The sequence below is a fragment of the Hyla sarda genome, chromosome 1 (assembly GCF_029499605.1).
Source record: "Hyla sarda isolate aHylSar1 chromosome 1, aHylSar1.hap1, whole genome shotgun sequence".
Classification (NCBI taxonomy): Eukaryota; Metazoa; Chordata; class Amphibia; order Anura; family Hylidae; genus Hyla; species Hyla sarda.
In genome coordinates this window covers 545,823,810-545,849,576 of record NC_079189.1, presented here as the reverse complement: position 1 = coordinate 545,849,576, position 25,767 = coordinate 545,823,810, and the positions used below count along the sequence as shown (strand labels likewise).

The 25,767-nt window shown below is 41.0% G+C and overlaps 1 protein-coding gene across 12 annotated transcripts in view; it reads right to left on the bottom strand.

Moving 5' to 3' along the window:
• MAST4 (microtubule associated serine/threonine kinase family member 4) overlaps positions 1-25,767 on the bottom strand; it is a 632,006-nt gene that overhangs the window by 82,208 nt on the left and 524,031 nt on the right. For all 12 annotated transcript variants that reach the window (XM_056541555.1, XM_056541557.1, XM_056541556.1 and 9 more), the window contains 3 exons: positions 21,500-21,569; positions 19,146-19,224; positions 374-528 (listed from right to left, as the gene is read on the bottom strand). In XM_056541555.1, coding sequence (XP_056397530.1) covers positions 374-528; positions 19,146-19,224; positions 21,500-21,569 — 304 coding nt within the window. The remainder of the gene's footprint in view (positions 1-373; positions 529-19,145; positions 19,225-21,499; positions 21,570-25,767) is intronic.

Genomic DNA, 25,767 nt, shown 5'->3' with positions numbered 1-25,767 from the left:
ATGTCAGGAACTGTCCAAAGCAGGAACAAATCCCCATAGCAAACCTTTCCTGCTCTGGACAGTTCCTGACATGGGCAGAGGTGTCAGCAGAGAGCACTGTGGTCAGACTGAAAAGAACAACTCAACTTCCTCTGGAGCATTCAGCAGCTGATAAGCACTGTAAGGATTAAAATAGTTTATAAATCTGTAACTTTCCTGCACCAGTTAGTTAATTAGAAAAACATTTTTTCCACTGGAGTACCCCTTTAATCCCGTTCTTGTAAACAAATTGTATTCCGAGGGGGATCACCAGATGATCACATTTCACATTTAGAAGACTAAATTTAATTCTAATTGATTATTTATTTCAGTGACAGTAGCAAACCTCACACACCTGAGACTCCTGGAGCGCGGGCGCAGTGGCGTGTTACGGCATCTGTCATCACTGGCAATGCTCTCCGTGCAGAAATGCTTGGACAAAAAGTGTAGTTCGTCTGGCGTCGGCTGATATGGTAGCTGGTGTAGCTTCTCCTGGGACGAGCAGGATGACTGTGGAATACAGGAGAGGGTTAACATACATGTGGAATACCATCATAGATGTTCTTAAGATGTCATTGTAGATTTTGCAGAGTCTACAAAAAAAAAATTAGCAATGATCGCGATCAAAGTGTGTTTATTGTTTATATGTCTGCATCTGTCTCCAGTGGAAGGGAATCATGTCTACAAAGCACAACTGTCTATTTCGGATTGTATAAATCCCTTTTTAAATGTCAGGCCAGAAGGTTAGTTGGAGGAGAATAGAAAATGGATGATATCAGCAATGTGGATATTTTTTTCGTTGTTGACAGGCAATGGGAAATTGGACAATGACAAGTCATTACTGGCTGGTTTCTCTACTGAATACCCAAATCTCAATGCAGCCTAAAAGAAAAATCTTTGATGATATATCATAAGATAAAAGGTCATATCCAGCAATAAAGCATGCATTATTCACAAACCTACAGATAACTGCATACGGCACACACAAATCCCATATTCATATAATTTACCATTCTAAAGCCATTCGAAATTGGGAAGAATAATAAAAAAAAAAAAAAAAGGGAACAGACTTGTTAGATAAACATAAAAACTGTCCTGACAATTGAGTCTAGAGATAGGAGCCGTCATAATATCTGAATATATAGTCTGAACATGTGCAATCGCTATAATGTATCTTTACATTTGTTGGATGGGTTTCGTTGGTTGTAGTTGATGCTATGTATAAAGAAATTTGTTTATGCATGGAAACCATCGGCAAGATTCTTATGACTAAATTATATTTAGTATTTTATTTATTTGTTTATAATTTATAAGCAGAAGCTGAAAAATTTTGTCAAAAGACACAGTAGACAACAGCTGTCCTCCACAAAATGTATGACACACAGCATGGTCTATGCCAGTGTTACCCATCCGGGGTGCCTCCAGGTATTGCAAAACTACAACTTTCAGTATGCCCGGACAGCCGAAGGCTGTCCGGGCATGCTGGGAGTTGTAGTTTTGCAACAGCTGAGGGCACACTGGTTGAGAAACACTGGTCTATGCAAAGATGAATTTAGGTGTGAAAGAACACGACTGTCTGGTGCAAAGGCTTGACTAGAGATGCGTGAAGTTAAAGTATGAATCGCCCAATTTCGATAATAAATATTTGCGGTTGATTAGGTTTTTGTAGAAAAAGTAGTTCCGCTTGCCATGTTTTCCGATTCCCTGAATAAGTCTGGTTTGACATTTTAAGGGAATCAGAATGGAACAAATTTTTCCAGACCAATCAGATCAACTGCTGCTACTTGAGATCCGGCGATTGGTACAGTACGTTTGATCATAATTAGCCTTGACCTTAACTCAACGGAAAAGATTAAGATTGGCTAAAAAGGATGTAAAAAAATGTAAAAAGGCTCAGACCTGTAGGTTAGAATTGTAAATTTGTATTATAGGGGGCGTGAAACGGCGCTGTCACTTTCGGACGGGGCTCTGTAATACCTCCTGCCCTGCCAATTCCATCTAACCGTATGTTGCCAGTGTAACTACTTCTTTGAATAAAGAGCACACCATCGGACCGGTGAGTGATCCCACCTCATTCTTTCATCTTCATTGAATATTTAATTTGTATTATACTTTCAATTGTTAATTCATGTCATCTGGAAAAGTTGATTTCATAATAATATTGCTTATATAAGATAATATTGGAAGAAAGAACTTTATTTAAATAAAAAAAATGTACATAAAATGCCAGGCATCCTCTCCCAACATCACATCAATTCAGTTAAAATTTTCAAAAAATGTAATTCAAAGAGTAACATAGTAACATAGTTCATAAGGTTGAAAAGATCAGAGTCCATCAAGTTCAACCTATAACCCTAATGAGTCCCTACTGAGTTGATCGAGAGGAAGGAAAAAAACCCTCATACTAGAGGTAAAAATTCCTTCCCGACTCCAATATGGCAATCAGAATAAATCCCCGGATCAACGTTCTGTCCATATAGATCTAGAATCCATAACCTGTAATATTATTATTATTCTCCAAAAATGCATCCAGACCCCTTTCAAATTCTTTTACAGAGTTCACCATGACTACCTCCTCAGGCAGAGAGTTCCACAGTCTCACTGCTCTTATAGTAAAGAACCCCCATCTGTGCTGGTGTAGAAACCTTCGTTCCTTTAAACGTAGAGGATGCTCCCTTGTTATAGATACAGTCCTGGGTATAAATAGATCATGGGAGAGATCTCTGTGTGGTCCCCTGATATATTTATACATAGTTATTAGGTCTCCCCTAAGCCCCCTTTTTTTTTTTTAAACGAAATAAACCTAATTCTGATAATATTTCTGGGTACTGCAGTCCTCCCATTCCCCGCATCACTCTGGTTGCCCGTCTTTGAACCCTCTCCAGCCCCACTATATCTTTCTTGTACACTGGTGCCCAGTACTGTACACAGTATTCTATGTGTGGTCTGACTAGTGATTTGTACAACGGTAGAATGATATACTTGTTGTGGGCATATATGCCCCTATTGATGCACCCCATGATTTTATTAGCCTTGGCAGCAACTGCCCGACACTGGTCACTACAGCTAAATTTACTGTTAACTAAGACTCCTAAATCCTTTTCCACGTCAGTTGTCGCAAGTGTTTTCCCATTTAATACATAATCCCAGCCCAGATTTTTCTTCCCCATATGCATTACCTTACATTTATCAGTGTTGAACCTCATTTGCCACCTCCCAGGCCAAACCTCCAACCTATCCAGATCCATTTGTAAGTGCACTGTCCTCTATAGTGTTTACCGCTTTACAGAGTTTAGTGTCATCTGCAAAGATTGCTTCTTTACTATTCAACTTCTCTACAAGGTCATTAATAAATATATTAAATAGAACAGGAGCCAAGATGGACCACTGTGGTACCCCACTAGTAACAGTCACCCAATCGGAATAAATACCATTAATAACCACCCTCTGTTTCCTATCACTGAGCCAGTTACTTACCCACTTACACCCCCCCCCCAGCCCAATCCTTCTCATTTTATGCACCAATCTTTTATGTGGCACCGTATGAAATGCTTTGGAAAAATCCAGATATACGACATCCAGTGATTCCCCCTGGTCCAGTCTGGAGCTCACACCTCATAAAAGCTGTTCAGGTTAGTTTGACAGGACCGATCCCTCATAAATCCATGCTGATATTGAGTCATACATTTATTTTTATCAAGATACTCCAAAATAGCATTGCTTAGAAAACCCTCAAACAGTTTACATACAACAGAGGTTAAATTAACAGGCCTAAAATTCCCAGGGTCACCTTTTGACCCCCTTTAAAATATTGGCACCACATTTGCCATTCGCCAGTCCCGGGGAACAGTCCCTGTTACTATAGTGTCCCTGAATATTAAAAATAGGGGTCTGTCTATTACATTACTTAATTTCTTTAGAACACGGGGGTGAATGCCATCTGGACCTGGTGATTTGTCTATTTAGATTTTTTGTAGGCGGCACTGTACTTCTTCCTGGGTTAGACAGGGGACCTCTACTGGGGAGTTTACCTTATCTCGCTGTATTTCACCTGGCATTTCATTTTCCTCAGTGAATACAATGGAGAAGAATTTGCTTCATATATTTGCTTTTTCCTGATCCCTGTCTATAATTTCTTCCTCATCATTTTTTAAAGGGCCAACACTTTCATTTTTAACCTTTTTGCTATTTATATAGTTAAAGAAAATGTTGGAGTTAGTTTTACTCTCTTGGGCAATGAGTCTTTCTGTCTCTATTTTTGCGGCTTTTATCTGGTTTTTACAGATTTTACATTTTTCTCTATAGCTTTTTGATGCTTTTTCACTGCTATCCTGTTTTAGTAGTTTAAATGCTTTATTTTTGTCGTTTTGTTGCCCCCTTAACATTTTTATTCATCAATATTGGTTTTCTTTTATTTCTGACTCTTTTATTCCCATAAGGTATATACATCTTACAGTGGAAATTTATATTTTTAAAAGTCTCCCATTTAGTGTCAGCATTCTTGTTTTTGAAGGATATTATCCCATTTTATATTGTTAATATTTGTTTATATTCTCTGAGTTGATCAAACTTTGCCTTCCCAAAGTTCATTATTTTTGTTGCCCTTTGAGAGATTCCCTTATTGAAAAACAAGTTATAATGTATTACTGTATATTATAATCACTATTACCTAGTTGTCCTTCTACTTGCACAGGTCTGTTGGTTAATATTAAGTCCAGTAGGGCGCCCCCTCTGGTCAGGCCCTGCACCATTTGAGACAGATAATTGTCTTTAGCTATAGTCAGAAACCTGTTTCCTTTATGAGATTCACATGTCTCAATCTCCCAGTTTATATCAGGATTGTTAAAGTCCCCCATTATTATCACCTCATTCTTATTTGCTGCCTTGTTTACTTGCCTCAGTAATTGATCTTCTTCCTCTTCCATTATGTTTGGTGGCTTATAACAAACCCCTATTAGAATTTTTTTGTTTTTATCTCCATATATTTCTACCCATAATGACTCCACATTATCGCTTCCCTCCCATATATCCTCCCACAGTGAGGCATTCAGACTCGATTTCACATAAAGACAAACCCCTCCTCCTTTTCTGTTTTGTCCGATCCTTCCTAAATAGACTATAACCCTGTATGTTGATCGCCCAGTCACAGCTATCGTCCAACCAAGTCTCTGTTATACCCACTAAGTCATAATTTTCCTCAGAAAACCATATATTATCAGAATATCTGTCATCAAACCATATTTTTTAAACTAACTCAGATTATATTCCCTAACTACTCCTAACAAACCTCCTGTCCTTAAAAAAAATTCTGAGTTTAAAAAAGCTCTGTGTCATAGCTTTTGCCTTGCTCACATTGTGTGAGCTCCAGGCAGGAGAAAGTGGGTGTTCCCCAGCAGGCGCAAATTCACTCAAGCCTGCGAGAGCTGTGCCTGGCCATGCCCCGCACACACTTTCTGCCAGGCTTGGAGGAAACCAAACTAACAGTTTGACTTGTGCAGGGAACAGAACAGAGTCACCTAGTGGCCGTTTTTACAATCACATTAAAAAGATATAAAGTTTGAGAATTTTAAACAGCAAATAAATAGCAAAGTGTCTTATAATTACATAAGGAACAATAGAATCAAAAATTTGCTTGGTGACAGGTACTCTTTAATTAAAAAAAAATATTATTACTATAGGAGAAGCCATCTAGCCATCATTTAGAGATATGCTTTATAGCAAGCCCCATGGACATACAACATAGTCTGGCCCAGACTCTCATCGAATGAATGGGAGAGGTTTCTAGGCATGCTCTGTGACCTGTGCAGAGGTCATTCAGCAGCTATGGTGTGTTATCTGTACACTGGTGTCAGCTTTCACTGTGATAAGTGTACTGCTGGAAATGTATATATGCAGAATAGGACATCTCAGCTTAAAATTAGGCCTGGTGGCCAGACTGAAAATTGCAAGATTTCAGGACTATTTAATGATGTAGACAGTAAAATGGGAAATTTAAAAACACAGCCCCAAAAATTCTTAAAAAGAAAATATGTTAAACATAAAATCTTGATGTAAACAATAGGTTATTTAAACCTAGTGAATGCAACTACTGTATAAAATGGAAGATCAATTTGGTAACCTATATATATATATATATATATATAGATGTGATTTCAGTGCCAAAATTATTTTGCCTACATAAAATATATAAAATATATATAATGTAGTAAAATTGCAAACTATAATAAAAGACAACTGTATATTTAATGTAAAAGTAAAACATCTGTAACTACGGCAACTACTTTCTACGCTTAAGGGGTACTCCCAAGGGAAAATATGTTTTCATATCAACTGTGCCAGAAAGATATAGAAATCTGAAAATGAATGAATCCTTCCAGTACTTATCAGCTGCTGTATGTTGAATCTGTCCAGAGAGCAAGCAAATCCCCATTGCAAACCTCTCCTGCATACAGCAGCTGATAAGTACGGGAAGGATTAAGATTTTTAAATAGAAGAGATTTACAAATTAGTATAACTTTCTGCCACAAATTGATTTAAAGGCATTTGTTTTCCTTTATTGCCACTGTTTACAATCAATGTCAAGGAAATTAATGTGCAAGCTAGCTAGATTGTGTGGGTGATTGTGAGCTAGCTAGAACCCTGCTTTATTCCATTATTTATCTATAGTAAATACATATAGCTATAATGCATGACAAAACAGTGCACGCTTCCTAAAAAACATTCCACATACACTAAGTGTAAAAGGCCAATTGTTTTTTGGCACAGATGGTATAAAACAAATGAATGACTTTGAAAGGTTCTCTCTGATAATGGGAATGACCTCGGCTTCAGTGCAGCGCTGGAATGCTCTTCATCTGGGCGCACTACATACTGTATACACATGTTTATCAGATACCTTTGTTTGGCGGGTGGCAGAGTTCATTGCAGGGAGCGTGCTGCCTCTGATTGCTTATATATTACTGGGAGACTCGCTGCCTCTACATCAAATATTTTATTACACTATAGACAGGCGCTGGTGACAGATTCTGATTAGCTACAGCATTTGATTGTCAGAAACAAATCTCCTTTCTTGGTATCCGGACATCTCAAGGATCTCAAGCCCTTGAAATTGAAGTGGGCAACAGGACCTTTAAAATTAGGTTAGGAGGTAGACTGAGAATACAGTGAACCCCATGAATGTAGGGGATGAATGATGAGGACACTGGGAATACTAAGCAGCCAACAGCATTCTGCAGATCATTCCCAAGGAACTTCAACAACGGCAAACATCAAGGACATTTCTTTCCTTAAGATAAAAGAAATTTTAAAAAATTTAATGTTTCCCTAGACTCGTAAATGGTTCGGCTGTAAAGGCTGCATACAAATTGCTGACCAATAAACAGTGACCTGGCTGTGGAACATGTGTATTTTTCCTACTTGTATAGCCAACCGTTGCACTCGACAAGGATGAAAATACCCACTATGGCAAACCAACTTCGATCAGGGTTTGATATGGTCTTTTGTGCCATTAAAACATTTCAAATGATGGTAATAAAAGGTTGCAATCTGCTGTTCTGGGCAACAAAAACTGGGGAACTCAACAAGTTCTGGGGAACTTAATGTCCAGGAGTCTTAAAGGGGTACTCTGCTGCCCCAGCATTTGGGGTTCTCTGCTGCCCCAGCATTTGGATTTTGTTACGAACAATTGGAGCGGGTGGTGGGGGTTGTGACATCACGGCCACGCCCCCTCATGAAGTCACACCATGCCCACTCAATGCAAGTCTATTGGAGGAGGCGTGGTCATGATGTTACGACCTCCACCACTTGCAGCCATCATTGTTAACAAATGCCGGGTGCTGCACAGAGATCGCTGGAGTCCCAGATGCGGGACCCCCACGATCAGACTATCCTTTGGATAGGGAATAAGATGTCTAGGGGCAGAGTACCTTTTAAAGGCAGTGCTGGAAAATAATGGTGGCCACAAAACACTTTGTGCCGAACGTGGACATTTCCACTTAGGGATGTACTCATTTCTAGTGTTGTCGCAGCATGGAAGGATATAATAAAATATTTGCAGAAATGTGAGGGGTGAGCTTACTTATGTAAGATACTGAAGGTTTCTTTACTGCTGAATGTCAAAATCCAGGAAGTAAACAAGCTAAAATATCTCTGAAATCAGATGAACATAAAAATGTGGAATAAATGGCATAGATCCAAGAAAGGTGCAGCAATAAACAATGACTGATTTGCACAATACACAGGAAGGATGTGATATACTCTGCTGTCACCGCTAGTGGTTTTGTAAAATCAAAGTTGCTTCATAAATCTGAGGTGACATAATTGTAAGGGTGTCCATAATAATTATAGGTCTAGGGGTATATGAACAACAAGTCATCATATACATCATCATGTACGTACTAACTGAACATCTCTTTCCAGGATGGATTTATTCACTTTTTGCTGGTACAACGGCCTCCACTCTTTCTGGAAGACTTTTGAGACTACTCTCGAGTTGGATACTTGTATGTTGGAATTTACACCCAAGAGCATAAAAGTGTTAGCAGTGTTTCAATTTATCACAAAGGTTTTTGACAACAAGACTCTCAGAATCTGTTCCACATATTTCACTTCAAACTTGGCAAACTATTCATGTGCAAATATATGTAATTGTTTGCTATTGCATCAACATTCTCCTTCACGAGAACAAAGGCGCCCAGGCTTGTGAGCAGCTGTCTGACCATTAAAACTCAATCCAAGAACAAATGTTCTCGTGATGATGTTCCTTCCGGGTGCAGTCTACAACTCATGATTGAATAAGGGAAAAGAAGAAGACCCATAGCCCACTTGTTTTGTGATCCCTTTATGGGTCCACATACTGACACAAAAGGTTGCCAGATCCCCCAACTCCCAGGGGATGTAATTCATCCAGGTATGAAAAGTGCAGAGATGTATAATGCCAACAGTGCCACGTTTGTACCCTTGTAAGGGGTCTCTACAGAGCTCATGATCGTTTTAAAAGGGGTCAGGCCACTTAAAATGACTGTATGCTTCAGCTATAAGTGGTCCTTTTGTGGTCACCTATGCAGCATCACAACTATAGAACATAATGGGGTTTCCTAATTTTAGTAGGTGGTTGTCATATGGACTCTGCTTTATTAGCCAGAAAGGAGCCGGCCCACCAAGGGATTATATGGACAGCCATTTATTTACCTGTGTAGATGGCCATAAAGCAGTTTTATATATTCTACCAACATGGTGTTTAGTCAAAAGCAGTATAAGGGGGAAGTATACATCTGGCCTACTGGGTTAAAACTGTGGGCACAGATTTCATAAAATGGGACAATTTAGGTATAAAGTTCTGTCAAAATGATGGCGCTATATAAATCCAGGAATATTGAAAGAATGGCAGACTATCAGATGATGCTCCAGGGCAGCTTTAGATCAGAGTAGGGAATGCTAGGAAAAGCTGTCCAAAAAACACTTGCAGTAGTCCTGGAGGACAGGCTTTGGCCAAGGATTTGTACTGGATAAATGGATAGATTACCATACAATAAAGTATTTTTAGATATCTATATCTGTCTTTTATTGGTTTAAGGTATAAGACATGTATAATATTTTGTGAATAAGTTTTTAAATATCTTACATTGTAAAGTAAACTTTACTCATCCTCATAATAAAGCTACAGCTATCTGCATTTTCCCTACAAAATATATGGCATGCATCAGAGGCTATATTTCAGGAGAAAGACCTTAGCACACTGACATCTTTATACTAGTGGAGTAAAGAATCATTTTAGACTACATAAAAGACACCGGAGAGAAACCAAGCAACCAGCGGATGCATCGATAAACTATGACCTGTCTTCTCAGATATAGGTCAAACACTCCTAAGAATAATTTAAGAGATCTATGCTGAACAGTAAATGTGAAGTGGAATTCCCTGGATGGACAGAGGATGGGAGTACGGATAGTATATAGTGTAGAGTGACAAATGCTGTCAACTCCTATTCAGATGATTGGTATAGTCACCATAGAAGCGGGCCTGACACTAATGGAGAGAGAGTAACCTGATTTCACAAGGACGAGTCATGTATCAAGTTGATGAGACTCACATCCTAGTCCAGAGGCTATCAGGGGAAGGAACCTTTCAGGTCTCAAACTTTATTGTGTTGTGACCAAAAATTGCCAACTAAGCATTACTGTGTCTTCACCAATGCAACTAAGAACTAAACTGTTTATGTCTTAGACTTTAGAAATGTCAGCATTTCACAGCATAAAAAGGAGAATTTCTATTATGTTGGATATATATTTATATATATATATATATATATATATATATATATATATATATATATATATAAAAGATGTATGTAATCTGCCTTTGATTTTACATTAGATGTAAATTTAGTCAGATTTGTCAAGTCTATCCCGTATGTTACGGGAAGTATGGGGTACAATATCTGATATCACTGGTAAGGAAAAGACTAAGAGGGCAATCCTGTGGTCATGGATGCCTGGGTGCAGGACTATTTCTATGAGCCCCCCAGGTGGACATGACTACCTTATTAACCCCTACAATTTACAAATGTCTTTTCCATACATTCCCATTTACATGGAAAGGACTCCGCCTCTTCTTTTATAAGTCACACCCTGTTTTGTAATTAGAGTACTTTCACAATAACTTAGTAGAGAGCTATGACAAATGTTTAACACTAGTACACCCCCACCTTTAAAAAGGTAAACACATCTCCCCAGTAGGTAGGTCCCCCATTACATATGTATGTCTCACCAGTAGGTAGGTTCCTCATAACATAGGTATGTCTCACCAGTAGGTAGGTCCCCCATTACATAGGTATGTCTCACCAGTAGGTAGGTCCCCCATTACATAGTTATGTCTCACCAGTAGGTAGGTCCCCCATTACATAGGTATGTCTCACCAGTAGGTGGGTCCCCCATTACCTAGGTAACTTATTAGTAGATAGGTACCACATCATATAGGTTTGCCTCCTCAGTATTTTATGTATGGACCCCCCCCCCCCTGGAGCCAAGAAAGCCTACTGCTGCTAGTGGTTATTACCACAGGCTTTCTGAGTTCTCCTCCCAACTTTCCCCGCCAAGCAGAGAAAATGGTGCCAGATGTGATGAGGATTCCTGGCAGCAAGCTAGTCAGCTCCGCTTGCTCTTGGGGAGGCAGATTACCCTCATTAGAATCTGCCCCTGCCAAAAAGGAGAGCAGTAGGCCGATCCTTGCTTTTTTGCTGAGTGAAGTAAAATTTTAAATGTTGTCCCAATCTCACTGAAAAGAATAAGTAATAAAGGTCTGTATACTGTTAGTGAACAAGACCCATTATCATAAGGGCAACATATATAAAGACCAAAAAATACCACCACATCACATTTTACCACTACATATTCTCTCTATACTATAACTGAATAAAACCAGGCATACCAGAGCGAATATTACCAATAATATTACATATTGGAAAAATAACACCACCACATGCAGAAAACTAGCATATAACATATATTCCCCCCTAAAAGCGACAGGTAGAGACATCAGTAAATTATGACAAAAATCACATCTACATAGAAAATTAAAGAAACCTGTTACATTGAAGAATCTGTCTAATCTTTCAGAATGTTACAGAGCAGGAGGATCTGAGCAGATTGATATACTGTAAAGTGTTGTGGGAAAAGATTAAGTATATCTCTTCATTTATTTATCTAAACCTCGGCTCATTCTGGGCTTAGGAGTCCAGTGGTGACTCGGTGACAGCTTGTCCTATTCCAGTGTGCCTAGAGATTGGCATCAGTCACGGGGTGGGACCACCCACTGGACTCCAAAGCCAAAAATAAGCAGAGGTTTAGATCAATATATTAGAAGCTATACTGAAATTTTCCCACAAAACTGTATATCAATCTGTTCAACTCCTCTATCATGTGATGCTGACTGGACATTATTTTTATTGTGTCAGGTTCCCTTTAAAATATCCAACAGGTTGGACTGAGCCGTCTGTCCTACATAAACAATGTAAGATTCATCCTTATTTTTCAGACCAAAGATCTGTCCTAGTCACCACAGATGGATGTGGCACACCCAAGCACAACATTTCAACATTGTCATTTCACAAGAATAATTGATCTGACAGGAGATACACTCTGACATTACCGACTGGGGCATGAATGTTTTCTTAACTGGAAAAAAAAACCTGATCCGATATATATGTTTCTGAGCAGTACTGGCATCAGCATACATCTCTCAAATGTATCAAGGGCACTGCCCAATCTGCCGAGGTGTGGCACTACATTATGGTTTTGATTTCTAATGGAAATCGGGATATAAAATACTTCCAGCATAATCCAAAGACGATCATACGCTAAATGTAATATGATACAAAAATAGGACAAAGCGTATATAGATCAAATACAATATTTATTTTATTAAAAATAAATGCAAAGTTGGACGTACATATAAAAACAAGTAAAATCAAGGTGAAAATGATTAAAAGAGAGATGAAACTGCACAGAGCAGAAACAGAGGCACCAGGGGTAATTAAAGGGGTACACCAGTGGAAAACTTTTTTTTTTTTTTTTTAAATCAACTGGTGCCAGAAAGTTAAAACAGAATTGTAAATTACTTCTATTTAAAAAGCTTAATTCTTCCAGTACTTATTAGCTGCTGAATACTACAGAGGGTATTATTTTCTTTTTGGAACACAGTGCTCTCTGCTGACATCACGAGCACTGTGCGCTCTGCTGACATCTCTGTCCATTTTAGGAACTGTCCAGAGCAGCATATGTTTGCTATGGGTATTTTCTGCTCTGGACAGTTCTTAAAATGGACAGAGATGTCAGCAGAGAGCACTGTGCTCGTGATGTCAGCAGAGAGTTCTGTGTTCCAAAAAGAAAAGAATTTCCTCTGTAGTATTCAGCAGCTAATAAGTACTGGAAGGATTAAGATTTTTTTTATTGAAGTAATTTACAAAAAAAAGTACCCCTTTAAGGATGTAGTACTAAATGATAATAATAGTGAATACAAATGACACAAGTAAAATGGCACAATTATATAAGGATGACAGATCCTGTTGTGGTATAAGTAACAGACCCCAATAAAGCATTCCCATATATGATCAATGCCTGAAAGCATACAATCATTACCAAGTGGAGAGGTAACGAGACCTCCAGCACCCAGTATTTGGCAGTGTAAACTGAGTCTGGCCTGTCTATCAAGAAGTGAGAGAGTGGTGATTTTATGCACGCTCTAAACCTAGGGTATGTCAGACACTAGGCCGCACCTCCTTGACACTTGAACAGAGCAAAAAAACTTCAAGAATGTTTCAGAATGAAGACACAGACATACCATAAGGTGTAACTTTTTATAGTATTTTATCTGTGCTAACTATTTAAAAGTCATTTTTTGAGTGACCAATAGACCAGTGTTCCCAACCAGGGTGCTTCCGGATGTTGCAAAACTACAACTCCCAGCATGCACTGACAGCCTGTTGCTGTCCAGGCATGCTGGGAGTCAACGTTTTGAAACAGCTGGAGGAAATCTGGTTTGGGAACACTGGCATAGATGATCAATTGTAAATATTAGCTAATCCATTAAAATGATGTAGGTTGCTATGACATGGATAACCAAAACCATATACAGTGATCCCTCAACTTACAATGGCCTCAACATACAATAGTTTCAACATACAATGGTCTTTTCTGGACCATCGTAACTTGAAACCAGACTCAACATACAATGTACAGACAGTCCAGATCTGTGAAACTTGTCACAACTGGAGGAACTGACCAATCAGAATGGGCATTCACTGGTAAATCACCTGTATTACTGAAGTGCATGCACTGACTGGCTGTTTGGTAGCGCCCCCTACAGTCCCTACAGTCAAGGGTGGAACTACAAGTTCTGTACTACTCCTTACCTGTGCCAGATTCAGCTGCTCCTTTTGTACACCAAGTAAGGGCGGCTCCATTTGGGACACTGCGTGTACTGTATAGGACCCTGAAGAAGCTCCTGTCCTTTACATAAACCATTGTTTCCCAACCAGGGTGCAAAACTACAACTCCCAGCATGCCCGGACAGCCAACGGCTGTCCGGGCATGCTGGGAATTGTAGTTTTGCAACAGCTGGAGGCACCCTGCTTGGGAAACACTGACATAGACAGTGATTTACAGCTCCCAGCAGATCTTTCTTACTTTTATATGTAAGGATTTGCTTGATCTATATTAGTTATCTACCGTATATACTCGAGTATAAGCCGAGTTTTTCAGCACGATTTTTCGTGCTGAAAACACCCCCCTCGGCTTATACTCGAGTGAACTCCCCCACCCGCAGTGGTCTTCAACCTGCGGACTTCCAGAGGTTTCAAAACTACAACTCCCAGCAAGCCAGGGCAGCCATCGGCTGTCCGGGCTTGCTGGGAGTTGTAGTTTTGAAACCTCCGGAGGTCCGCAGGTTGAAGACCACTGCGGCCTTCAACATCATCCAGCCCCCTCTCACCCCCTTTAGTTCTGAGTACTCACCTCCGCTCGGCGCTGGTCAGGTCCTGCAGGGCTGTCCGGTGAGGAGGTGGTCCGGTGAGGAGGTGGTCCGGGCTGCTATCTTCACCGGGGAGGCCTCTTCTAAGCGCTTCGGGCCCGGCCTCAGAATAGTCACGTTGCCTTGACAACGACGCAGATGCGTCGTTGTTAAGGCAACGGCTCTATTCCGGGCCGGAAGCGCGGAGAAGAGGCGCCCCCGGTGAAGATAGCAGCCCGGACCACCTCCTCACCGGACCACCTCCTTACCGGACAGCCCTGCAGGACCGGACCAGCGCCGAGCGGAGGTGAGTACTCAGAACTAAAGGGGGTGAGAGGGGGCTGGATGATGTTGAAGGCCGCAGTGGTCTTCAACCTGCGGACCTCCGGAGGTTTCAAAACTACAACTCCCAGCAAGCCCGGACAGCCGATGGCTGCCCGGGCTTGCTGGGAGTTGTAGTTTTGAAACCTCTGGAGGTCCGCAGGTTGAAGACCACTGAGGGCGAATGATGAGAAGAGGATGATGAAGGGGGGGGGGTGTGGGGATGATGAAGGGGGGTGGGGATGATGAAGGGGGGGGGGGGGTGTGGGATGATTACAAGGGGATGATGAAGGGGGGATGTGTGGGATAAGGGGATGTGTGGGATGATGACAAGGGGATGATGAAGGGGGGATGTGTGGGATGATGACAAGGGGATGATGAGGATGTTAATGACGGGTCTGGATGATGACAGGGGGGGATGAGGTATTTCCCACCCTAGGCTTATACTCGAGTCAATAACTTTTCCTGGGATTTTGGGTTGAAATTAGGGGTCTCGGCTTATACTCGGGTCGGCTTATACTCGAGTATATACGGTACTTATTTTTCTTTAATCCTCACTTTTTCCCTATTTTTGGATGACATTTTGGTGGCTTCAGAACCAATTACCAGGTTTCCATAGAGTTATGGTCTCAACATACAATGGTTTCAACATACAATGGTCGCCCTGGAACCAATTAATATTGTAACTTGAGGGACCACTGTACAAACTCCAGATTTTCATTGTTATATTCCAAATGCATGCAACAACAACAACCAATGAAGCGTATCGTGCTTGGTTCCCCTCTGTTAACTAGTTTTGATCAATGAGGAGATAAACATGCAGCCTAGAAGGAAAAGTGAGTGCCAGCTTCTGTGCAAGGAACACAGAGTCCTGCCCTTGTGGCCCCGGAATGAAGATGTGACTAGAGGAGCTGGAGGCAGCAGGCAATAGATTATTCTCGTGATGGAGGTGCGGTAACTAAAATGCAGATCTTGTTGCTTTTCCTGTTCCCCGAGCAAGCGAGCACTCGGGGCCGATCGTTCATAGAACAGACAGGAAAGGAGTGGCTGAGCGACAACTGGGAAAATACACATTGTACGCAGTTAATGAAAGTCTCCAAATTTTCCAACTGAGTATAGTCGTAGCATGTAAAAGTGGAAAGACTGCATGTAAGTGATAGGAGATCAGTCATGTAAAGGCGGACACACAATGCACTCAACAGAGGTAAATAGGTCACCAAAGTATATATTAAAAAAAGTGTTGTCAATAGCAACCAATTCGATTAGAGATCAGTGAACTTACAGTAAATTCGATTCGTCACGAACTTCTCGGCTCGGCAGTTGATGACTTTTCCTGCGTAAATTAGTTCAGCCTTCAGGTGCTCCGGTGGGCTGGAAAAGTTGGATACATTCCTAGGAAAGAGACTCCTAGGACTGTATCCACCTTTTTCAGCCCACCGGAGCACCTGAAAGTTGAACTAATTTATGCAGGAAAAGTCATCAACTGCCGGGCCGAGAAGTTCGTGACGAATCGAATTTACTGTAAGTTCGCTAATCTCTAAATTTAGATGTATGCCTTTACCTTGTATCTGGGGTACACACTGCTAACTGAGTCTACATTTATTATTATGTAGTTTAGTTTGCTAACGTTAAACACATAGGGGTATTTATCAATGGTTTTTGTGCAGATTTTGGGGAAAAAAAATAATAAAATTTTTGAGCAATCACTTTTTGCTTAAAAATGAGCAAATATTTTAACATACCAGTTTTTTGGTTTATGCATTAATACTTTCCCCTAACTTGTGCGTATTGAGTCCATACAAAAGCCTTTATGGATGTTCAGAAACAAAAGAACACAGCTTTTATTATACGAATATTATTGTTGCTGTACAAAGTGTCGTCATATGCTGCATAGCTGAACAGGTTAGTCTATTTACACTAGTGTCGTGGTTTTCATTTATAATGGATCTACAACAGTAATGCCGGATTTAGGCAAACTCTGACATCTACTCTGAAGTAAGGCTGGGCTCACACTGCTTTTTATTTCTGTTTAATGTACAGGGTTTATAGCAGTGTTTGCCAACCAGGGTGCCTCCAGCTGTTGCAAAACTACAACACCCAGCATGCCCGGACAGCCGAAGGCTGTCCGGGCATGCTGGGAGTTGTAGTTTTGCAACAGCTGGAGGCACCCTGGCTGGCAAACACTGGTTTATACACACAAAAAGGAAATAAAAAAATAAAAAACTTATACCCTTAAAGGGGTACTCCGCCCCTAGACATCTTATCCCCTATCCAAAGGATAGGGGATAAGATGTCAGATCGCCGGGTTCCCGTTGCTGGGGACCCCAGTGATCGCTGCTGCAGCACCCCACTATCATTACAGCGTAGAGCGAGATCGCTCTGCACGTAATGACGGGCAATACAGGGGACGGAGCAGTGTGACGTCACGGCTCCGCCCCTCGTGATGTCACGGCCCGCCCCCGTCAATACAAGTCTATGGGAGGGGGCGCCCCCTGCCATAGACTTGCATTAAGGGGACGGGCCGTGATGTCATGAGGGGCGGAGCCGTGACGTCACACTGCTCCGTCCCCTGTATTGCCCGTCATTACGCACAGAGCAAACTCGATCTGTGCAGTAATGATGGCAGGGTGCCGCAGCGGCAATCCTCGGGGTCCCCAGCAGCGGGACCCCGGCGATCTGACATCCTTTGGATAGGGGATAAGATGCCAGGGGCGGAGTACCCCTTTAATGGATGTTGCTGTATGCTATACAGCAGAAAATGTTTCCCATTGACTTGAAAACCAGATTGTAATTTATTTTTTCTTTGCCGTAATAGCGTAGTTAACTACATGTTTTTGTATACAACAAACTTAAAGGAGTACTCCAGCGCAAAATAACTTATATCCTATCCAAAGGATAGGGGATAAGTCATAGATCGTGGGGGGTCCGAGCGCTGGGGCCCCCTGGGATCTTCTGGATGGGGCCGCGGCAGTCTGCCGGAAGTGAAGTTTCATCCCCAGCAGAAAGCCGCGGCAGACACTCCCCCTCCATGTATCTCTATGGGGTACATGGAGGGGGCGTGTCGGCCGCTGCATCATGCGGGGATGGAACGCCCCCTTTCCTGTATATTGCCGCGGTCCCGTACCGAAGATCGCGGGGGACCCCTGCGCTCCGACCCCCCGCAATCTATAACTTATCCCCTATCCTTCGGATAGGGGATAAGTTATTTTGCACTATAGATGTCCTTTACACATACTGTTACGGAAATGGAAACACACAGTGAATCCATCTTAACACACTGAAAAAGAAACCATTAAATCCTGTATAAATAGCTAAATACATATTACACAAATTCATATACATAGTAAATGTTACACTGGACAACAAATACAAAGTGCGAAATAGATCAATTAAAAGCGTCATAGGACTGCAGTTACCAAGCAAATCTCCATTGAAATACAGTTTAGTTAGAAAAAACATAGGCCCAGGCCCCGAAGAGTGTCTATGGTAGAGCTATTTTCCAACGTTTATTTGGGTGGTGGGTTTGACTAGCGTGCATCTTATTTATCAAGAAGGTGCAGCAGGATGATGAATTTTGCGCAGTTCTGCTGTGGTGGGAAAAGCTCTACCACATACACTTTTTCTAGACTTGTGAGGGAGGGAAGTAGACACTTTCCCGGGTCCTGAATTTGGCAGGTTAGGTGTTTTTATTTACGTTCACAGAGCTGCTGGGACATTTTTACTTGCATTTTAGACGCTACAATCAATTTGATTGCGGTGTCTAAGGGGTTAAAGCCGGGCATTACCGTGATCGGTGATGTCTGGCATTAGAGATGGGTCCTGGTGGCAGATAGCCGGACCACCAGCTATGACCTGCGCTCAGCTCCTGAGCTCGTGTCATAGAAGGGGAGTGGGACGCTGTCATTTACAAGAGGTTAAAGGTTGAATTGTGGAAGGTAGAAGTGATTCTCACGCCTACTGGTAGGTGGTGTAGCTTTGCGCCTAAAAATGTAGCTTTGCGACAAAATAGCGACTTTTGACAAAAGTCGCAAATGATAAATACGTGACCACTGCATGGTCAAAAAGAAAAAATTCTACGGGTAGGAAAAAAGAGTGAAACTGCCTATATCAAAAGACGCATAAAAGTCGCTAAATATGCTGCTTGCGCCTGAACTGCGCCAACACCTAGACAAAAAGAAATGCTCTAAAAGCAATAATAAATCTCCCCCACATAGTTTCACAAATTTTCCCCTTAAAAAAACTCAGTCTACTAAACTGCACAATAATTATAAAACAATGGAAACAGCATAAATAAAACTTACAGATACAGTGGAGCTTGGCGTATTCGTTCCATACCCAGATGAGGGCAGAGATGCCAAAGACCAACGGCGTCCATCTGTCCTGTTGTTCAATAGAAACAATGAAAGGATCAGGGCTAGCTATGCATTAACCTCAGGCGCTTGACATGTGCATGTATATAAAATGCATGGGCAATTCTGGCTGCCAACACACAATTAATCACTGCAGTATTTACAAAGTAATACAATGAAATCTAACTGAACAACTATACACAAATCCCAGCACACAGCAATTATTACAGTATTGTTTAAATAGCAAAGGACTGCTGGGAACGTAAGCTGGGACTGCACCCTGGGTGTTCCTATTGATCCTGCATATTCCATCAGTACAGGACATGTACATACCTCAGGACTCGTGAGGAGTTTATACTTGTAGTCTTTGTCCTTTCCATAAATATTTAGCAAAAAAACTAGATTTATGGGGTAGAATGTTGATCCATGGATATATTTGGAATCAGTAAGGTATTTTTCCTGTTACAGCCCAATTGGCATTAGCCTTGAAAGGGTCTATTCAAACGTTGGAATTTCCGCTAGCGAATGGGTGTGCGGAATGCCATAGAAGTCTATGGCCTTTAATTTGAGGCGGAACTTCACAAGCAGAAATTCCGCTGTGTAAATAGACCCTAAGAGTTTTTTTTGCCTTTCTCTGGATCAACAAAGCAAGGACACAGAAGAGACATACCGTAGGTTGATCTTGACTTTTTTCAACCTTATGTTATTATGACTGCATATATTGCCATATTATCCGACCCCCCCATCCTGACTAGCTGAATTTATGCTGCCCTCTCTTAAAGTCAATTTGAGACCCCCCTTAATGTACTGGATTGGTCATACCTATTTATGGAAAATAAAGAAGAGGTTAACTTGGTATTAGATAGTCATGGTGACTAAGTACACGAAGCAAGGCTCTGTATGGCATGTAGTATGTCATAGTGTATAAGAGTATACAGTCATGGCTGTAAATATTGGCTCCCCTGAAATTTTTCTAGAAAATGAAGCATTTCTCACAGTAAAGGATTGCAGTAACACATAATTTGCTATACACATGTTTATTCCCTTTGTGTGTATTGGAACTAAACCAAAAAAAGGGAGAAAGAAAGCAAATTGGACATAATGTCACACCAAACTCTAAAAATGGTCTGGACAAAATTATTGGCACCCATAACTTAATATTTGGTTGCACACCCTTTGAAAAAAATTACTGAAATCAGATCGCTTCTTTCATTTTGAAGAGGCCTTTTCAAAAATAAAAGAAGTGATCTGATTGGTTGCTATGGGCAGCTCAGCAACTTTTCCTCTAGACAGGTTTTGATAAATCTCCCTGTGTGCCTTTGGGCAGTTTCACCCCACGAGGCACAGAGGTCCAGCATGTGCCCATACACATATGGCTGTGTAACTGACCTATTATACACTCTATGGGGAAGATTTATCAAAACCTGTCCAGGTGAAAAGTTGCTGAGTTGCCCATAGCAACCAATCAGATCGCTTCTTTCATTTTTGAAAAGGCCTCTGAAAAATAAAAGATGCAATCTGATTGGTTGCTATGGGCAACTCAGTAACTTTTCATCTGGACAGGTTTTGATAAAACTCCTGCATTATGTTCCTTTAGTGTGGATGTCCAGGAATGCTGGGAAATGTAGTTGTGCAACAGCTGGAGGCAAACTGGTTAGGAAACACTGGTGTGGTATCTCCATAAGGCACAGTGTACTCCCCCTAGAAGCTCTGCATGCCAGAACATTGGAGGCACACCAAGTGCCCATCTAGCAGAATGTAGAAGGATCTGCTTTAGCCTTGTGCGTGAAGCCTAAACAAATACATTTCTGAATGATCCTTTGACCCATTTTAGGCCAGGCCAGTTTTAGACGCACATAATATGGCCTCATTTGTGTGTCTGAATTACGGCCTCCATCCAGCCATATGTGGGTCTAATGATTTAATCACAGATTTCTATGGAGTGGTCTTAAATCTTTTCTTAAATGCCCCTATATGTCTTGAGTCAATCTGTATAGCCTTCTCACGAGGAATTAACCAAATCCTATTTCACCGCACTGTATGCAGTCACAGTATTATGGACAATGTAATATGTGTCAGTTAAAAAGGATGGGCAATAGGAATGGATTGACATGTAGTGTTTATTTAAAAGCAGCCCCTACTGTGTGAATGTGCACAATAAACTCTGCATGCAAATGAATAATCCTGAAGAATGAGTTCTGTCCCCGCCACAAAACATTAGAAAGCAATTAGACCAGATTACGATGCTAATTAGACTCTATTGGAAGAAAAATTGTGCCCCGCGCACTCTGGGACTGAGCCGTTACCTTCGTGCAAATGAAAAATGAGCGGATGCACTCGGGGAGAAGTTCCTCGGGCTGTCTTGTGGGCTGCTTCCTATGGGGAATAGAGAAAGGAAATGAAAACACAAAATATGGTATTCAGAGGTCTCAACACTCACTACACACAGTCAAATTATTTACGGGAAAAAGCACGAAAAATAGAACCTTGTTGTTACACTCTCTCGTAAAACACTGACTTTGTATTCTAGTTAGGTGGAAGAAATAGTGAAACAGCTTCAGAAGACCAATCCCATCTTGATAGGGTTTTACTATGATGCATTTTCTTCTCATAGCTCCATCCTCACAGGCCCAACCTCAACAGGATGTTTAAAAGTCCCGAACAAACTCTGCAGCCCGAGAAATGCAATCTGGAGATGTACCAGAAGTCCCCATAGACTTGCATGGGACTTCAGACAAAAACCTCCACCCTCCAAAATATAGGTGGGTTAGTGTTGCTTTACCTCTACTATATTTTAAGATGACATATAAGTAACATATGTACCAAGTTTCTTATGCTGGAAGTCACATACCTTGAGTTTTATATACAGTATACAGATTATATTGGCTTCTATCTTTACAGAACCACCCCAATAAGGGAAGTGTCACAAGTGGCATATTTGCTGCACAGATTTTTTTATTTTATTTTTTTCCGGTAAATCTGCAACAAATACTGTAGCAGCTGAATGAATGAGCTTTAACAAAAATGTATTAAATTAGTATAAGCTTTAAAAAAAAATTATATATATATATATATATTTATGTGTGTGTGTAAATAAATATATGTGCGTGTATATATGTGCTTGTGTATACAGTGACCCCCCGACTTATGATGGCCCCGACATATGATCATTTCAACATATGATGGCCTCTCAGAGCCCATCGTATGTTGAAGGCAGCATCGACATATAATGCTGCTGTGTGTCGGGGCCATCGTACAAACAGCTATCTGACAGCGCTGACAACTTCAGCAACTGACAGATAGTTGTTTAATGTGCCCCGTGTGCCCCGTTCTGCCTCCTGTTATTCACATGCTGTCCTGCTAACTCACGCAGGCTTCCACTGTGAGCTCCATGTAAGCCCCGCCCCCCCCCCCAGTGCAGCCATAGCCAATAGCCCGCAGCATCTTGCTGCAGGCATCCAATGAGTTGCTGGCTGCCCTTCCTTTCCTATAGAGCTGTAGTCGGCAGGATCGTAATGGAGGACATTCTGTCCCCCCTGAAGGTATTTAAAGAACTGTACAGTACTGTATGTGATGTCACACATCACATACAATACATATACACACAATACACCCCATACATCAATGTTTCCCTATCAGTGTGCCTCCAGCTGTTGCAAAACTATAACTCCCAGCATGCCCAGACAGTCAATGTCTGTACATGCATGCTGGGAGTTGTAGTTTTGCAACAACTGGAGGTACCCTGGTTTGTTAAACACTCCCCATACACTCCACATACAATGGTCATCCCAGAACCAATTAGCAGTTTCCCATAGAGATATGTATTCAACATACAATGGTTCCGAGGCCCCAGAACCAATTACCATTTTTACATAGACATATGTACTCGACATATGATGGTTGAGGGACCACTGTATGTATATATATATATATATATATATATATATATATATATATATACACACACACACTATATATATATATATACATATATATATATATATACATACATATATATATATATACATACACACTATTGAACAGTAAATGCGAATTAAGAGAAAATCATGGGTGTCCTCCTTAAGATGTTTAAAACCAGGTACCTGCCGACTGCATTTAAGGAATTAAAGTCTTAAAGCTAAATTGTAATTTCAAGTAATGTTAAAAACCTGCCTGGATTTGTTCGATTAACCCCTCAGAGTGACAACAAGGTGCTTTTTGGGCTCTCAATGCTGTTATTGAGCTCCTAAGAATCCCCCTCCATGTTGGCCAGCTATTTCTCATTCTCTACATTTAAGAAGCGGAATCTGGGTTAAAGGGGTATTCCGGACAAATACATCTTCTCCCCGATCGCGGGGGGGGGGGGGGGGGGCCTAGTGATGTCACGCCATGCCCCCACCCATTCACATCACGCCAGGCCCCTTCCATAGACATGAATGGAGGGGCACTTCCTCCTTACATGCATAGTCAATAACAGCATAGCGATCAGTCCTTACTGCTATGCCATATGACACAGTGCTGGTGAACGTGCACTGAAAGGCCGACTGTACACAGTACAATACCAGAGGGGAAAGGGGCTACCAATGCACTGGATTTGCAAAGTGGTATGAGCAGAAAAGCAAGAAGCAACAGCAATAAACAGCAATAAAGGCAGGGGAAATAACAATAATCCCACAATAACAATTTATTGTTATAACAAATTATATAACAAAATAACAATTATCCCACAATAACGTGTGGGAAATTAGTTTCTGCACTTTCCACAGCAGGAACATCGATCCCATTACAAGGAGTCCTGCAGGACCAGCCATTGGGTGGAAATCTTGGGCGAGTTCCCACACTTTTTGTCCCAGGACTTGACTCCTGAATTAAAGGGGTTACATTGAGCTACTAATGTTGAGAAGCAAAAGGGAGGGGAGGCAGAGAATAGCCTGCAGCACTGTGGACATACAGTGATAGGTACACTGATAAAGCTGCCCTGAGCTTTTTATGGTTGGTCAGAGATAAGAGGGAAGCCTGAATTTACCTTTTTTGGGGCACCTTTAAACCTTAGGTATATAAAAATGAATTTTGAAAAACTGGACAATTCCTTGAAAATGCATATTCATGCATATATTTATACACTGAAAATTTTGCTAAAACAGCTCCTCTTACTAATCTGCAGACACATATCAGAAAACTTATTTAAAAAGAGACAGTAATTCTAGGCTATGTTATCTTTGCTGTGCAGTAAATCTATTGGTCCATGTAACAGACAACCTGATGTATTCCTTATTGAGTTCTTCCATGTTGGTCATGCCATAAGCACAGTATTAATGCACAACATTTATTTCCCAAATTCAATCTATTTACGTTTAGCTTAAAAAGGGCAAAACCTAAAATGATAACCCAATCCAATGCTGTAATATGGTTAATTTCTTAGCCTGAAGCTAAACTCCATTCTAACTTAATATTGCCTAATAATGCTTGGATCATTTGTCTCAAGGACATTAAAGAGAATCATGTTTTTTATGCATAGATTGAGGGAAGGGGAAGGAAAGCATTTATTGGAGTCAGTGATGAGTGCCCCCCACCCCCCAACACACACCCCAAACCACTTACTAAATGTGTAAACCAGTTAAAACATACATGTATAAAAGTTATTTAAAAAAAAAAAAAAGTTAAAAGGGTTCTCGACTTTTAAAAAAAATTCCAATTTACTAGAAAGGTCCTAACAATAAGCTGATCAGAAATCAAAAAGTAATTGTAATCTATGGGAAGAACTTGCAAATGTTTAGTTTCTATGCAGTGCCCCCACAGGGGAAATAAGGCATTGCACTGTGTCCTTTCAAATCAATGGGTTGTCTGTGTAACTCAGGGGAGGGCAGGACCTCCAGAGGAAAATGCACCCCTTTAGAGCAAAAAATGTTTTCTATATTTTGCTGGAGGTTTGTAAAACAAAAAAATAAGCACATTCCTACTATATCACCATATCAGCATGGCTTTATGAGGGATCGGTCCTGTCAAATTAACCTGATCAGCTTTTATGAGGAGGTGATCTCCAGACTGGACCAAGGGGAATCACTGGATGTCGCATACCTGGATTTTTCCAAAGCATTTGATACGGTACCACATAAACAGTTGGTGCATAAAATGAGAAGGATTGGACTGGGGGAGAATGTTTGTAAGTGGGTAAGTAACTGGCTCAGTGATAGGAAACAGAGGGTGGTACTTATTCTGATTGGGTGACTGTTACTAGTGGGGTACCACAGGGGTCAGTCTTGGGTCCTGTTCTATTTAATATATATATATTAATGACCTTGTAGAGTGGTTGAATAGTAAAGTAGCAATCTTTGCATATGATACTAAACTCTAAAGCGGTAAACACAATAGAGGACAGGGCACTGTGGATCTGGATAGGTTTGAGGCTTGGGCTGGGAAGTGGCAGATGAGGTTCAACACTGATAAATGTAAGGTAATGCACATGGGGAGGAAAAATCCAGGCTGGGATTATGTATTAAATGGGAGCACACTTGGGACGACTGACGTGGAAAAGGACTTAGGAGTCTTAGTTAACAGTAAATTTAGCTGTAGT